The 14794-nt window shown below is 37.7% G+C and overlaps 2 protein-coding genes across 2 annotated transcripts in view; one reads left to right on the forward strand and one right to left on the reverse strand.

Annotated features, from left to right (window-relative positions):
* Positions 1-1601: 1601 nt before the first annotated feature.
* Positions 1602-4954, reverse strand: LOC103506538. The gene is made up of 2 exons (XM_008470932.3): positions 4369-4954; positions 1602-1972 (listed from the first exon to the last, which is right to left on the reverse strand). The coding sequence occupies exons 1-2, from the start codon at positions 4741-4743 to the stop codon at positions 1709-1711; spliced, it is 639 nt and encodes a 212-aa protein (XP_008469154.1). The 5' UTR covers positions 4744-4954; the 3' UTR covers positions 1602-1708.
* A 2960-nt stretch (positions 4955-7914) lies between these two features.
* The window catches only part of LOC103506543 (probable cysteine--tRNA ligase, mitochondrial), a gene marked incomplete at its 3' end in the record, with an annotated part of 48027 nt that continues 41147 nt past the window's right edge, over positions 7915-14794 (forward strand). Inside the window, 1 exon segment of the mRNA XM_026821576.1 lies at positions 7915-8191.

Genomic DNA, 14794 nt, shown 5'->3' on the forward strand with positions numbered 1-14794 from the left:
ATATTTTATTTTGTTGTTATCGTTATTATAAATTCGTCTCCTTTGTAACCATTTTTGATCCTATTTTTGGCCTTAACCATATTTTTGATCAAACAGTGAGTTCCTAGTTATTATAAAAAAGAGATGTTTGGAGAGGTTTCTTAGAAGGACCTGAAGACAATAATTGATTATCGTACCGAAATCGAAGTGGATAGGAAAGAGAGCCTTCCGTTCCGAGAACGAACCTTGTCTGTTCAGGATAAATTTCGCCCCGGGCGGGAATCGTATCCGCGACCTAACGCTTACTAGGCAGGCACGCTACCTTCCGAACTAGGCTGACCAAATGTATAGGTAATAATCTAATAATAATAATCATTTATAATTTACTAGCCGAAACCCGTCGTAAATCCTTAAGGCATGGCCCTTCATGTCACTCATCCATTTAGTGGTCTTGCTCGGCGTAGCTTAACAAAAACGAACCGCAAAACAGCCTATAACCTTCACGGGAGTGCAAGCAATATGGTGACAAAGTTTCATAGCAATCAGATGAGCGGTTTGGCCAGGCATAAAGTTCGAACAAACACACAAACAAACCAATATTCATTTCTATATATTAGATGGATATCCAATTCTATATGTACCTACTCACTACTCACACCTAACTACCTATTGGGTCCCTCTACTTCTTGATTTCTACTATAATTTCAGTCCTATCCTAACTTCAATATGTGTATATAGTTATTTACTTATTTATACTTAAGGTGTCCTGAAGTGTGTTGACAATTTTATGGAGTGCTACCTTATTCTTCTTCCGTCGTTAGAATGCAGCGGACTACCATTTAAATAGGAGAAATTATTGGTAAGTACCTATATACGTCCTACCTCACACTTAACGGGTACTTAATTAAATTGTAGATCGATACTTGTTTCTTTTATTCAAGTTCAATTTAAGTAAAGATCCTTAATATTTGTGACTTTCGTATCATGCCTAATAGTAGCGAATTATTAATAATTAGTCCCAACTGGTAAATAAATAGATCTTACCCATATAACTGCCTATGTATTTAGTTCTAGGTAGCCAGCCTAAGAGCCTAGTTAGCAGATTCGATTTCCGCCTCAACTGGTAAATAAATAGATCTCTTACCCATGTACCTAACTCTTGGAAACTAAATATTATATACAGTCGAACCTGTCTAATTCGGACTTGTCTAAATGGGAAACCTGGATAAATGGGAAGAACACCGTGGCCCCTTCATTTGTAATTGTGCCGATTTTAGGTTTAAACTCTAATTATGACCCCATTATAGGACTTTAGAAATTATTGATCATACATACGTATTTAAGAATTGATGGCTGTCAGCCTAGTTAGTTTGTTAGTTTGGTGGGTAGAGCGCTGCCTGTTAAGCGCTAGGTCGCGGGTTCGATTCCCGCCCGGGGCGGATTTTATCCTGAAGAGATAAGGTTCGATCTCGGAACGGCTCGTTTTCTCCTGCCCTGTCTTCCTTCTCCCTTAGATTTAGGGACGATTCTATTTATGTATAGGTAAAAATTGTTATCAAATCTCTTAAAAAACAAAAAACAAAAAACAAAAAAAAAAAAAAAAAAAAAAAAAACAAACAAACTCCCTCTATGATATTATTCTATTTATGTATAGGTAAATATTGTTATCAAACCTCTTAAAAAAAAGAAGGAAAAAAAAAACAAACAAAAACAAAATTGTTGGCGGCATTTATGTCGCCGTGTTGGGTGCGTAGGGCAAGAATTTCAATCCGAACTTCTTTTCGAATGTCGCCTGATCGTAGATTTCACTCTCAAAGACCACTTGCTTGAGGAGGATCATATTTTCGTAGTAGGCCCTGTTCACATCTGTGGTGTAGTCGCGGGACGGGTCGGGTTTGAGGATTTTGACGGTCTTGGCGGGCGCTGTGCTACCGGCTGCTGAAGGCGTGGACACAGTCACAGTATCGGCTGATTTGGGGATCTCCGTGTCCGGCTGTAGGAACGAGAAATTATCAGATTAACCTAGTGAAAAAAATATATATCTGGTGTGAACATCACACGACTTTCTATTACATTTGCGGGGAAAATAACTTCGGGAAAAATTTGGCAAAGGGGAGTATCGAAGCCGTAACTTCGTAACTGTGAGTCGGACTGTGGTGCACCATTTGATTCGGCGTGAAAAATCACATCGTATTGACTATTCACACGTTTAGGTTCACAGAGAAGAGGAATGTTTGCTGACACAGGGTAGTACCCGTAATTTCTTAACCCTTGGCTTCATGATTTTTTTTTGTTTTCCTTTTTTTTTTAAAGAGGTTTGACAGAGGGAACTGTAACTTCTATGGTTTTATCGTCCCGAAATCGAAGAGAGAAGGAAGACAGGATAGGAGAAAGCCAGCCGTTCCGAGAACGAACATTATCCCATCCATTACCAATTACCACTGGAGTAACCTGCCCCCAAATACCACGCACCACTGAATTGGATTAATGATTGGGGTAACTCGCGATGCCTATAAGTTATACTATGGTGTACACACAAACAAATATTCATTTCTATATATTAGATGGATATCCAATTCTACAGGTACTCAGTACTCACATCTAACTACCTATTGGGTCCCTCTACTTCTTGATTTCTACTATAATTTCAGTCCCATCCTAACTTCAATATGTGTATATCTAGTTATTTACTTATTTATACTTAAGGTGTCCTGAAGTGTGTTGACAATTTTATGGAGTGCTACCTTATTCCTTATTCTTCTTCCGTCGTTAGAATGCAGCGGACTACCATTTAAATAGGAGAAATTATTGGTAAGTACCTAGATACGTCCTACCTTACACTTAACGGGTACTTAATTAAATTGTAGATCGATACTTGTTTCTTTTATTCACGTTCGATTTAAGTAAAGATCCTTAATATTTGTGACTTTCGTATTATGCCTAATAGTAGCGAATTATTAATAATTATTTAATTGCCTAATTATTATTTTTATATTCATGCCTTTGTGTTATATTGTATTTTAATTTATTACTTACTCTTTTTAAACGATGTTACCTTCAGAGGTTAAATTTAGGTACCCTAAGAAATGAGATTTTTTATTTGTAAATTAACAAAAAATCTTTTTGTTATTTTCACAATTAATGAACCTATTTGTTTTAAAGATGAAGGGCTGCTCACAATTTTTGTGCGGATATCACAGAATACAAATACAAATCACAATTTTTGTGCGGATATCACAGAATACAAATACAAATGCTGTTATTTATCAACTCGGGATTGAGACAAACTCCCAGGTCAACTCAATCCTGAGGCGATCCACGGCAGTAAAACTCGACCTTTCCGACTTCGCCGGAAACAACCCGGGCCCTCTGTTTTGGTACCCTAAAAAAGGACTGAAAAGTTCCGTTATCTTTCCAGTCTAACCAAGGTCTTATTTTTACAGATGAGGCCTTAGTTAGACTCCAGGGATAAAGGGACTTTTCAGTCCTATCCCAGCAGGATAAACACATTCTACTAGTATATCTCTGGTAGGGAATAGAACCCGCGGTCTTCAGATTACCCGGCGACTTTAAAACCAAGGTTTGAAGTAAACACGTGGATCCTATTCATGCTTCTATGGAAACTTCTGTGAAAATTTGGCACGATCGGGTGCCAAAAAATGTATTTTTCCTAATAAATAAATATTTTATATTAATATTTATCAGAGTTTGAATAAATAAATAAAGTAACCCGTGGATGTCTACTTAATTAAGTACATATTAGTATAGGTAAAAGAACAACGTCTTCACTTGACTAGTAACTTTGGAAACTGTAAGTAGGTAATTTTATTTTACAAGAGATAAACAATCATAAAATTAAAAAACCCACAGGAGCCGACATGTTTCGTCATGTTTCGTCTTACTTACAGTTTCCAAAGTTACTAGTCAAGTGAAGACGTTGTTCTTTTACCTATACTAATATGTTGCTACTTGACAGATTGACTCTCCTAGAGAAGTATGAAACAGCATCTGTTACAAAATGAAGCTAAGGGTTTTAACTGTAAGTTGTAAATCGGATTGTGATAAAAGTTGTCGAATGACTTGGCGTGAATCACATAGATTAGAATATTCACATGCGTATATTTTCAATCTCGTTTAATTATGGATCCTGGCTGCCTGGAAGAGACCGACAAGAAACGCCGACCCTATTTAATGGGAAAAGGTTAGAAGAAGATCGTTTAACAAATAAGGGTTAAGCAACACTGACTTTGGTCGATTAATTTTACTGTAACTAGTCATCATACATACCTCAAAGTAGGAAAAGGTTCGAAGAAGATCGTTTAACAAATAAGGGTTAAGCAACACTGACTTTGGTCAATTAATTTTACTGTAACTAGTCATCATACATACCTCAAAGTCGGGCGAGCTCTTGTCGTAACATTTGGGGTGTCTGATTTTGCACCAAAACTGAACACTCTTCCCTTGACCTTGACTGGTGAGGATCTCTGTTTTCCACGTCAAGCAATATAGCAACCGGTTCAGAATTTCATTCCAACCACTGGAAGATGCCAAATTGAAGAACGGCTCTGACGGCAGTCGAATTTCTTGATTCAAATAGAAAACTTTGGCGGGGAATGTTCTCAGACTGGTTAGCAAGAATGTTGGGAAATTTGAGCTGTTGGTAAAGGTGTAAACAGCATCCGAGTTGAAAAACTGGACAGCATCCTTTCTCAAAACGAATTCGAACGCGTACAGAGGCGACGGCACAAAGGCGTAGCAGTTCATGATTTCTTTCGAATACGTTTGTTACTCTGATAACTATATTCGGTATCTGCTATTAAATCCTTTTTTAAGGGGGAAAAAAACAAAAACAAACTTATTTAATCGGAATAAAGAAATTAAAAATGAGTTAAAAAGTTAATTATAATTATTATCTTTCATTTATTTTTGTTATTAAGTTTATTAGATGTCTTTATTACACTTATGATGGTGTTAGTTAACAACATAGGTACCTACCTACTATCTCAACTCTTATTATAAAACGTACCTACGCTACGCTACGTGGGTTTAGTTTTCACTCAAAATCGCTGAGATGACGATTCTATCAGGATATCAGGATATACTGGGTTAAACAAAGAGTGTTAGGTATATTAATATTACAAACTTTTTCTTAAAAAAAAAAAAAGTTTCATAGAGAAAATTATAACAACGGAGGTCTTATCGTCCTGAAATTGAAGAGAGAACAAGGACAGGATGGGAGAAAGCAAGCTGTTCTGAGAACGAACTCCTCGGGTGGGAATAGATTTCGTGATCTAACATTTACAAGGCACGTACATACTATGTACCTTTCAAACTAACTCTGGAGTCTAGGCTGGCTATCGCAATACTTGGTTCAGTCTTTAATGAACTGTAGGACTCACTCACAAAAGGGCCCAAACGGGGCCCCAAAGAGTCGAGCCCAAAATTGAGCAATTTCCCTTTAAACTTTTTTCCGATTTTTTTTTTCGGTGTCAACGTGAACACAGTAATTCATTTGTATACGCCTCGAGGGCGAGGCCACCTCACGAAAAAATTCGCAACGAAGAAAAATTCGTGACTAAAAAAATCGTTTCGTGCTGTTAACGCGGTTTACCCGGTATATTCGGTTTCAATTTGTTGACAATTCTCAACTTCGAATCAACTGAGTTTATTCTCTCCCTTTCCTTCTTTGGTCCCCCTGTACTTCTTTAACGTCAGACAGATATGTTAGAATATTAGGTATCGTTTTTTTTTTTTTTTTTTTTTTTTTTTTTTTTTAAAAATTTTTTTTTTAAAAGTCTTTATCAGGATATCACTCAGGAGGTGTGAGAATTCCGGTGGTATCTCCCGTAGTCGAAGCCATTGCTGGGGTGGCATCTTTACCTTTCGGACAGTCTGAAAAATCGACTTTGATTTCCGGCCAAAAAACATCTCTACCTTTCGGGCAGTCTGAGTCATCATCTTTGATTTCCGGACAGAAAACATCTCTACCTTTCGGGCAGTCTGAGACATCATCTGTATCAGGATATCAATCAGGAGGTGTAAGAATTCCAGTGGTATCTCCCGTAGTCGAAGCCATTGCTGGGGTGGCAGCTTTACCTTTCGGACAGTCTGAAAAATCAACTTTGATTTCCGGCCAAAAAACTTCTCTACCTTTCGGGCAGTCTGAGTCATCATCTTTGATTTCCGGCCAGAAAACATCTTCGCTCTTCGGCGAGTCATCGTCTTCGTCCCTAACCAAATCTATCACGTCCGTTTCGTCTCAACCTTGGCTGAAGGTTGGAGCCAGCGTTGGCTCCAATGCCATCGATTCGAACGATAAGCGCCTCGAATTGAGTTTAAATCCGTTCGATGCCCGTTTGGATGTGGTTGAATCGAATCGGAACGGGGATTTTGAGCGCAACAATGTTGCCAGTGTGGGCGCGTCTTTGTTCGGCTTTGGAGCGACTGAGAAGCGCTCTGGAGGCTATTTGTCAAATAGGTTGAAATAAAACGGGGGCGTTTGTCATAGGGAGTTTGCTGACGAGTGTATTCCCTCAGCAAATCACGGTATCGGAAGTTGGTCAAGTTACCCGTGGAAGTAGGCTGGAAGATTCTGCAGCAATCAAGGTCTGCGTAAAGCGATTAGGTCCGGGGCCAAAAAGTGAGTTTAAACTCCGTTTGAGTTTAACTCTCGGATTAAGCAATCTGATTGGTCGAGTTTTTTTTTTTTTTTTTTTTTTTTTTTTTTTTTTTTTTAGAGCTAATCAGATTGATTGCTTAATCCAAGAGTTAAACTCAAACGAAGTTTAAACTCTCTTTGTGGTCCCCGAGCCTTAGAGTTGAGTAGTATCCAATGGCTCTTATGTGTCTAAGCAGCTGATTCTGTAGATTATTTGAGAGCTGCCCTGCATTTTCCTTATCCATTTATAATAACGCACCCCTTTATATCTTATTATGTACCTTTATAATAAGGAACTGTAACTTTATGATGAGGAAAGTATTAGGTATGTTTAAGCTGGCTATTTTAATCCGTATCATGTAATATTACTTATCGGTATCCTCATTTTCTTTCTCAACCTTTTTCTAACATTAAAATAAATCGTGTTAAATAAATACCTAAATAAATATTTTATAATCTATACCTACATAATATTATCTTTCTCTTATGTTTGGACGAAGTGGATCTTTTTTCTTCCATCTTTCATTTCTTTTGGACATTTTTTCATTCACCTACAAACAAATCATGTAAAAAAAAAAAAAAAAAAAAAAAAAAAAAAAAGGGAGGCGGGCAAAAGGGAAAACCAAACGGGGGGAAGGAAAAAAAAAAAAAAAAAAAAAAAACGACAGCAGGAGAGCTGTGCATATGGCATACCAAGCCGGTGATAGGTACTCAAAAACTGGGGTCCGCGGCCCCTTAAAGGGATCTTGAAGGACTGCAAAACCCCCAGGAAGATCACATAAAATACAGTACCTACCTAAAGAGACCGCGTAGAAAACAGTTTGGGAAACGCTATCCTAAATATGAGTTCAATGACCTTTCGAATCTTCCGCATTCCTGCCAAGGTCATTCAATGAGGTTAGAATGTAGTGGACATTAAGCACTCTGTGGTGAATTAGTGAAGCTCAGAAGGAAAAGTTTGGAGGGCGAAACAGTTTTTCTATTGAATCATCGATGAAAATTAGGTAATTTAATAATACCTAAATAGAAGCCTGAAGAATAAAATTTAATTAATATTGCGTACTTTCTTACTATTTTTTCAAGTTAAAAACGTAAAAAGTGTGGACGGGCCTTACGAAAGTTTGAATTTTTGGCGCCAAAAATCATCGATGAAAATTAGGTAATTTAATAATACCTAAATAGAAGCCTGAAGAATAGAATTTAATTATTATTGCGTACTTTCTTACTATTTTTTCAAGTTAAAAACGTAAAAAGTGTGGACGGGCCTTACGAAAGTTTGAATTTTTGGCGCCAAAAATCCAGCTTGTAAAATCAGCTGATTTCAAAAAGTAAACAAATCTTCAGCCGCGAAATTTAAAAATGTTCTCTTATCAAAATCTACCATCTAGGCATGTAAAGAGGAAAATTTGCAACAAAAGTGCTAAATTACCTACTTATTGCAATGAATAGTTAATAATAATGAGTTTCAGTTTGTTTTATGCAATGTGATTCATGTGCATATTAAGTGCATCTTGGCAAGGTTGACATTTTCAGTCTCAAAGTAAAAGAAATCAGGTATGTATTGGTTTGGGATATTTACATGGTAGGTATGTATGACAGGGTATGTTTCTGGCTTTCCACAAGCAGTTTGGACCACTGTAGTCATACTCTAACCACTCTAACGTACCAAAATATGGTTAGAGCCTAACTTCATGACTGGCATTTGTCTTACCCCTACAGCTCCCCCCAGAGTGGTGGGGCTCTGGTGATATTGGGGTCCCTAAGTGTAGTAATAAGCTGAAAATATCTGCTTAGAATTTGGAGCATACACTCTCCCAAGACTCAGTGATAGAGGCAGAGAGAAGGCCTCCCATTCAAGATATTGCAGCCCTAACAGCTATGTTTGTCTATTTTCAGGGTAGCCTCTCAATCTTCAAAATGTCACCAAGACAAGACTACATAACAATAATCTAAGGACCTATATTACATATAAATAATTACTAGAACACAAGCACTTTTTTTTAACATGAACCAGCCAAAGTCAATTCTGTTGAATTTAAAATATTTGACTCTCCTTGCAAGATGTTCTATTCTAAGTCAGTCAAGCCTAGCCTTGTCTTACGCAACAGCTTGTGAAAGCCCCAAGTGGTCCCTGCCTTCTGGGTATGATACAGGGATTAAAATCTACAACCCCATCACCAAAACGAAAGTCCCGTTCATAATTCAAAACAAGAACCACCCACTTGTAAAATTTGTAGCCAAAACCCAATACCAGCCTAAAGCAATCACCCTAGTTGGGGCTGATTGAGAGACTGACGAAAAACGCCGACCCCGTCTGTATACGGGAAAAGGCGAAGAAAAAGAAGAAAGAAATTGACTTTAAACTGTTGAATTTGAAGTCCGATTCTCAATTTCCCACTATCGTATCGGTCTTTTTCTCAAAAAAGAAGAAATGTTTGATTTACTTACCTATGTGTAAGTGTTGTGTCTTGACATGTACAGAAGGTAAGTGAAGTTCCAGGGTTTGTACAAACGTTTCAAAGTTGTTCAAGTCTGACTCGGGATTGGTTTTAGCGTTAGAATATTCCTTGAGAAATACGAACAACTCTTTCTTGCGATCCTTGTTGAGAACTTTGGTAGCCTAGAAACATTAGACAAGTAGTGATTAGTGGACTTTGAATCTGGAGGTTGATGGTTCGAGTCCAAGTCAACGACTCACAAAATTTGGCGATTTTTTAGATGTTTAACGTCACGGTGTAACTGCTAAGGTTTAAAGTGACGGGGGCATTGATCCCACTGTTATTTCCAGTGATCTAAACGCGTATTTTTTTTGGGGGAACCAGAACTCCGTTATCTTCTTCTTTTCCCGTGGTCGGCGTTTTTCGTCAGCTTCTCAATTAGCCCTTTGGGCTGACATTTGGTTTTGGCAACAATTTTTACGAGTGGATGCCATTTGCAGTCAACCTTTGCTTTTTCTTTAGCAAAGGAAATTTCAGGCTGGTATCCTCCGTGTTGCAAGTCCGCGATCCAGACTAACCTGGTCTACTCCCTGTTTATTGTCCGGGGCCGGGGGACAATTGTCCCCCGGCCCCGGACACTTATGTATTATGCTGGTTACCAACTCTTCGTCCAATTTCCCAGCTATGAAAGAAAATACAAATATTCCTTCTCCCTCACAAATTGACCCTCTTGTAATTCCCCTTTCCTCTGGAGTTAACACTAGAAGCCAACCCCAATCCTTTGAAATTGACCATGATTATGCAAACCCCACACCTAAACTTACTGAACCTCAAAAAAGAAGAATGTCTCCTGTTAAAATGAATAATTTCAAGAGGAGAATCCAGTCTAGACCCAATCCTACCCTTGACTATAACTCGAGCCTAATGAAAGAGCAGCTTTATAATACCAATCAATTCCCTGGAGCTAATGGTGTTTGTTTGAAACCTCTAAATTCTACTGAGTCCTCACCTATCTTTACGCCTTCAACCTCTTTCCAACAAGGATATTCTAAGCAAGATAAGCAAGCTGCTCCCTCCTACTCCTTTTCTCCTCCATCATCTGAAGTTAAAATGTCTTCTCAAAATAAACAAATTAGTTTTTCTTTTGGTTCTCTTCCTTCTACCTTTACAAGTACTCTTCCTGCTCCTAAGAAAACATGTATTAATAAACTTAAAAAAGCTAATTATCTACCTCAAATTAACTTATCCCAAAGTCAAGGTCAGGAAAATAGTAATGATGTTGTTTCAAATAATAATATAGAAATTGTTTGTGAAAAGCCTAGTGACATGGAAATATCAAATGATTTATATCCTGTTTTTAATAAGACTGAAGCCCCACTATCCAGTCTCTCTGAGGCTGATAGTGACATGTAAGGTTCTTGTTTTTTTTTTTTTTTTTTTTTTTTTTTTTTTTTTTTTTTTTTTTTTTTTTTTTTTTTTTATTTTTAGTCCTAGACCTAAAATGTAGAAAGTGATCTTAACTTATCGATTCTCGTTTCATAATTTCCATACAATGTTGATCAAACCTCGCCCTGTGCTCGCTGCTTACAAATCGTCTGAAAGCTAAAAACACACGAAACAAAATCACTGAATATTTGTTTGTAAACTCAAGTTAAATAGAAAGAAAGATAGATAAAAGTAAAAAAAAAAAAAGTTTACTGATGCAGAAGAATTGATTATTGCTCGTAGATCACAAAGGAATTGAGTTAAAATATCTGACAGGGGACTTTAAACAGGGAGTATACCAGCCTGAATTTCTCTTGCTAAAGAAATAGCAAAGGTTGAGTGGAACACAGGAGAATGATTTATACTGAGACTATATTACTCAACATTTTTAAATTTGGACAAAAAACCTTTATAACGTTCAGGATTTTTAGCTAAATACCCTTTATGGGTGAGCTATTCATTTCTAACGAAAGTCACAACACTGGGTCGGGGTTGGGTTTTATGGGTCACTAGGAAGCTATTCGCTATGAAAACTCATCTTGATATACCCCCTTCCCGAAAATAAAATGTTTAATAGAGAGAGCAGCTAATAACAACACTCAAGCCAGCCGTTAGCTTGGGGAGTAACAGCCTGCTTTCTGAGCACTAGGCCGGGGTTTAATTCCCGCCCGGGGCGAAATTTATCCTAAACAGATAAGGTTCGTTCTCGGAACCGTAGGCTTTCTATGATCATTTCTTCCTTATTCTCTCTTCGAGTCGGGACGACAAAACACTCTTTGTTACAGTTCCCTCTAACAAAACCCCCTAAAAAAAAGTTTCGTGTACTGTATATGTATACAGGGTTTAACTCTCACCATATCTTTCTTGTTATAAAAGAACCGCATAAGTGACGTCAGAACCACACTGAACTTTTCGTTGACGTAGCCTAGCGCTTACAAGGCAGACGCACTACCAACTAAGCTAACTAGGCTGGCTAATACAGGGTTTAACTCTCACCATATCTTTCTTGTTATAAAAGAACCGCATAAGTGACGTCAGAACCACACTGAACTTTTCGTTGACGTAAACAAACTCGCGTAACCATGGCGACAGAGAGGTTTGCTTGCTCGCATACCGGGTGTCACACAGAAGTACGACCCCGTAGTCCTTGACGTGCCGTATGACCCGACCCAGGGCCTGGTTTACGCCTCGCATTGCGTCCACCTCATACCACGTGTTACCGGACCAGTCCTGAAATAGAAGAAATGCATTAAAAAAAAAAAAATCCATTGGTACAGCTTCTGCATTACTTCAAGGCAGCATCCTTATACCCATCCCTATCCAAGAAAGAAAAAGTTTGGTTAGAAAATTTCCGCCCTGGCCAAGATTCGAACCCAGCACCTCCCGCTTGAGAGTCATTCCTCTTGACTCAGGGTGTCTACCAAAATGGAAAAATAAAATTCCCTGACTTTTCTCGGTTTTCCAGTCCATTTTTTTCGATACCGCGAACAAAACGCGAATACCGCGAACAAACCGCGGATACCGCGAACACACCGCGGATACCGCGAACACACCGCGGATACCGCGAACAAACCGCGGATACCGCGAACAAACCGCGGATACCGCGAACAAACCGCGTTTCCAGTCTATTTTTTCCAAATTTCCAGTCTACTTTTTCAAGATTTTCTACCCTATTCCCACTGCGTCACAACAGATTTTTTTTCTTCAAATAATGTTCCCAAGCCTGTTCAACATTGATTCTCCAATCTTTTTTTCATCCCACTAGGGTAAGGGCTTAAGTCCTCCATTTGCACATGAAATAACTGCGCCGCATTTTTTTTTTTTAATAGGTGACTTATCACAGAAGAATCGATGAGGACCTTCCACTTATGAAAATGAAGGGGAAATTAGTAAATTAAATCCAAACTTAAAACCTATGGTCAAAATGTAGGAGAATCCTCCCTTCAACCCCCTACATTTCCCCTGACCCCCTACATGGTTTTTGGTAGTAGGGGGTCAAGGGGAGGTTTCTTCAGACCTAGATTTTTGTCAGTATGATTCAAAATAAACATAATTCTTACTCGAAAATAAGAGCATACTATTGTTAGTTTCAGTTTCCAAGACAATGAGGTTAATTATATTTATTTTGTAAAATAAATCTGCCCTGAGATAAAGAATAGGTAGATAAAAAGGATATCTAACTCCAGAAGAAACGAAAACATATCAAATCAAAGTTCAACTAAAGAGTAAAAGTTAAAGGAAAAACAACTGTAATCAATAACGATTTGCTGTTGCTCAAATCGATAAAATCAATATCGATCGAATTAATGTGCAAGATATCAAATTGTAAAAAAGAAACTCCTTGATAATGCTATTTAAAATGTAAACTCCTAATAATTTTGGTGAACATAACATTCTCATGGATACCGTATGCGACCATTTTTTAGAAGCCAATGAATCATGACTTGAAAGAAACACAAAGTTTTTTGTTTTTTAGCTGATTAACTTGAATAGATATACATGAAAACTTGAGTTTTCAAGATTAAAAACAACATTTATTGCATATTTGAAGACAAAATCATCTAGGATTTGGTTCAAACTTCAAACTAAAAGCTCTCAAAACGGTTCATCGCATAACGGCTCCAAACTTGAATAGATATACATGAAAACTTGAGTTTTCAAGATTAAAAACAACATTAATTGCATATTTGAAGACAAAATCATCTAGGATTTGTTTTTTAACTTGAATAGATATACATGAAAACTTGAGTTTTCAAGATTAAAAACAACATTAATTGCATATTTGAAGACAAAATCATCTAGGATTTGGTTCAAACTTCAAACTAAAAGCTCTCAAAACGGTTCATCGCATAACGGCTCCACGAGAAATGTCACACCAACACCCAAAACATGATGAATAAACGTTCAATTCCCTTTCACCATTTTAGGTTCCATGAAAAAACTACCACCAAACATGAACAGTGCAGTGTCAATTTGAATCGGTACCGGTGTCTTATTCGATTAGATGTCCTAGTTCACATTAGAGTTGTAAATGGCTTGAGGATTATTTTTTCTTTTCAAAATCTACCCTCAAAACGGTTCATCGCATAACGGCTCCACGAGAAATGTCACTCCAACACCCAAAACATGATGAATAAACGTTCAATTCCCTTTCACCATTTTAGGTTCCATGAAAAAACTACCACCAAATATGAACAGTGCAGTGTCAATTTGAATAGGTACCGGTGTCTTATTCGATTAGATGTCCTAGTTCACATTAGAGTTGTAAATGGCTTGAGGATTATTTTTTCTTTTCAAAATCTACCACTATAACCGTTCAATCATTGACACTACTGCATTGTTCTTAGAAAATGACTGATTTGCACTCTCCAAAACTTTCTGCTGAAAACCAAGCCAAAGTATCATTTTAGCTAGAGGGCAAAGATCCACTGACGTCTTTTCTAGACCAGAATTACTGGCGAAATTCTAAAATATAAAGATAAATGGTCGTACCTGAGATACGAAGCTAATAAAGTAGAAAAAAGTAAGGAGAGTGTAAACCAGTCATTTTGTTTAGTACCACCACCTCGATTTCAGTTCAGAGTTGTAGTTCAGTTCTGCTGAAAACTAAGCCAAAGTATCATTTTAGCTAGAGGGCAAAGATCCACCGACGTCTTTTCTAGACCAGAATTACTGGCGAAATTCTAAAATATCAAGATAAATGGTCGTACCTGAGATACAAACCTAATAAAGTAGAAAAAAGCAAGGAGAGTGTAAACCAGTCATTTTGGTTAGTACCACCACCTCGATTTCAGTTCAGAGTTGTAGTTCAAAGTTCAGTTTTGAGTTAGACACAAGTTGCGGAACATTTCTAGAAGTTACTTTTTAGCTAAATCCCCTTTAAGGATGCTATTAATTTTTCTCTACTGCAGAAAGGAAGAGTGTCCTGATAGAGTTACCTCATTTTGGCGTAATGGAGCATTGACCAACAACGTCTTGGGCCCAAAAACATCCGTCTCTCAAATGTCCAAGGCAGTGTATCCCTTTTCCTCGTCGACATCCAATACTCCCATTACCTAACTTTGTAGTTCAAAGTTTAGTTTTGAGTTAGACACAAGTTGCGGAACATTTCCAGAAGTTACTTTTTAGCTGAATCCCCATTTTTTCTACTGCACAAAGCAAGTGTTCTGATAGAGTTATCTCATTTTGTCGTAATGGACCAGTGACCAACAACATCTTGGGCCCAAAAACATCC

This window comes from Diaphorina citri, unplaced genomic scaffold (assembly GCF_000475195.1).
Source record: "Diaphorina citri unplaced genomic scaffold, Diaci psyllid genome assembly version 1.1 scaffold244, whole genome shotgun sequence".
NCBI lineage: Eukaryota > Metazoa > Arthropoda > Insecta > Hemiptera > Psyllidae > Diaphorina > Diaphorina citri.

Excerpts from the sequence above, each read along its gene's own strand:
- LOC103506538 (XM_008470932.3), bottom strand. The coding sequence starts at position 4,743 with ATGAACTGCTACGCCTTTGTGCCGTCGCCTCTGTACGCGTTCGAATTC. Across the intron at positions 1,973-4,368 it reads AGAGCTCGCCCGACTTTGAG|CCGGACACGGAGATCCCCAA; the intron begins GTATGTATGATG and ends TCGTTCCTACAG.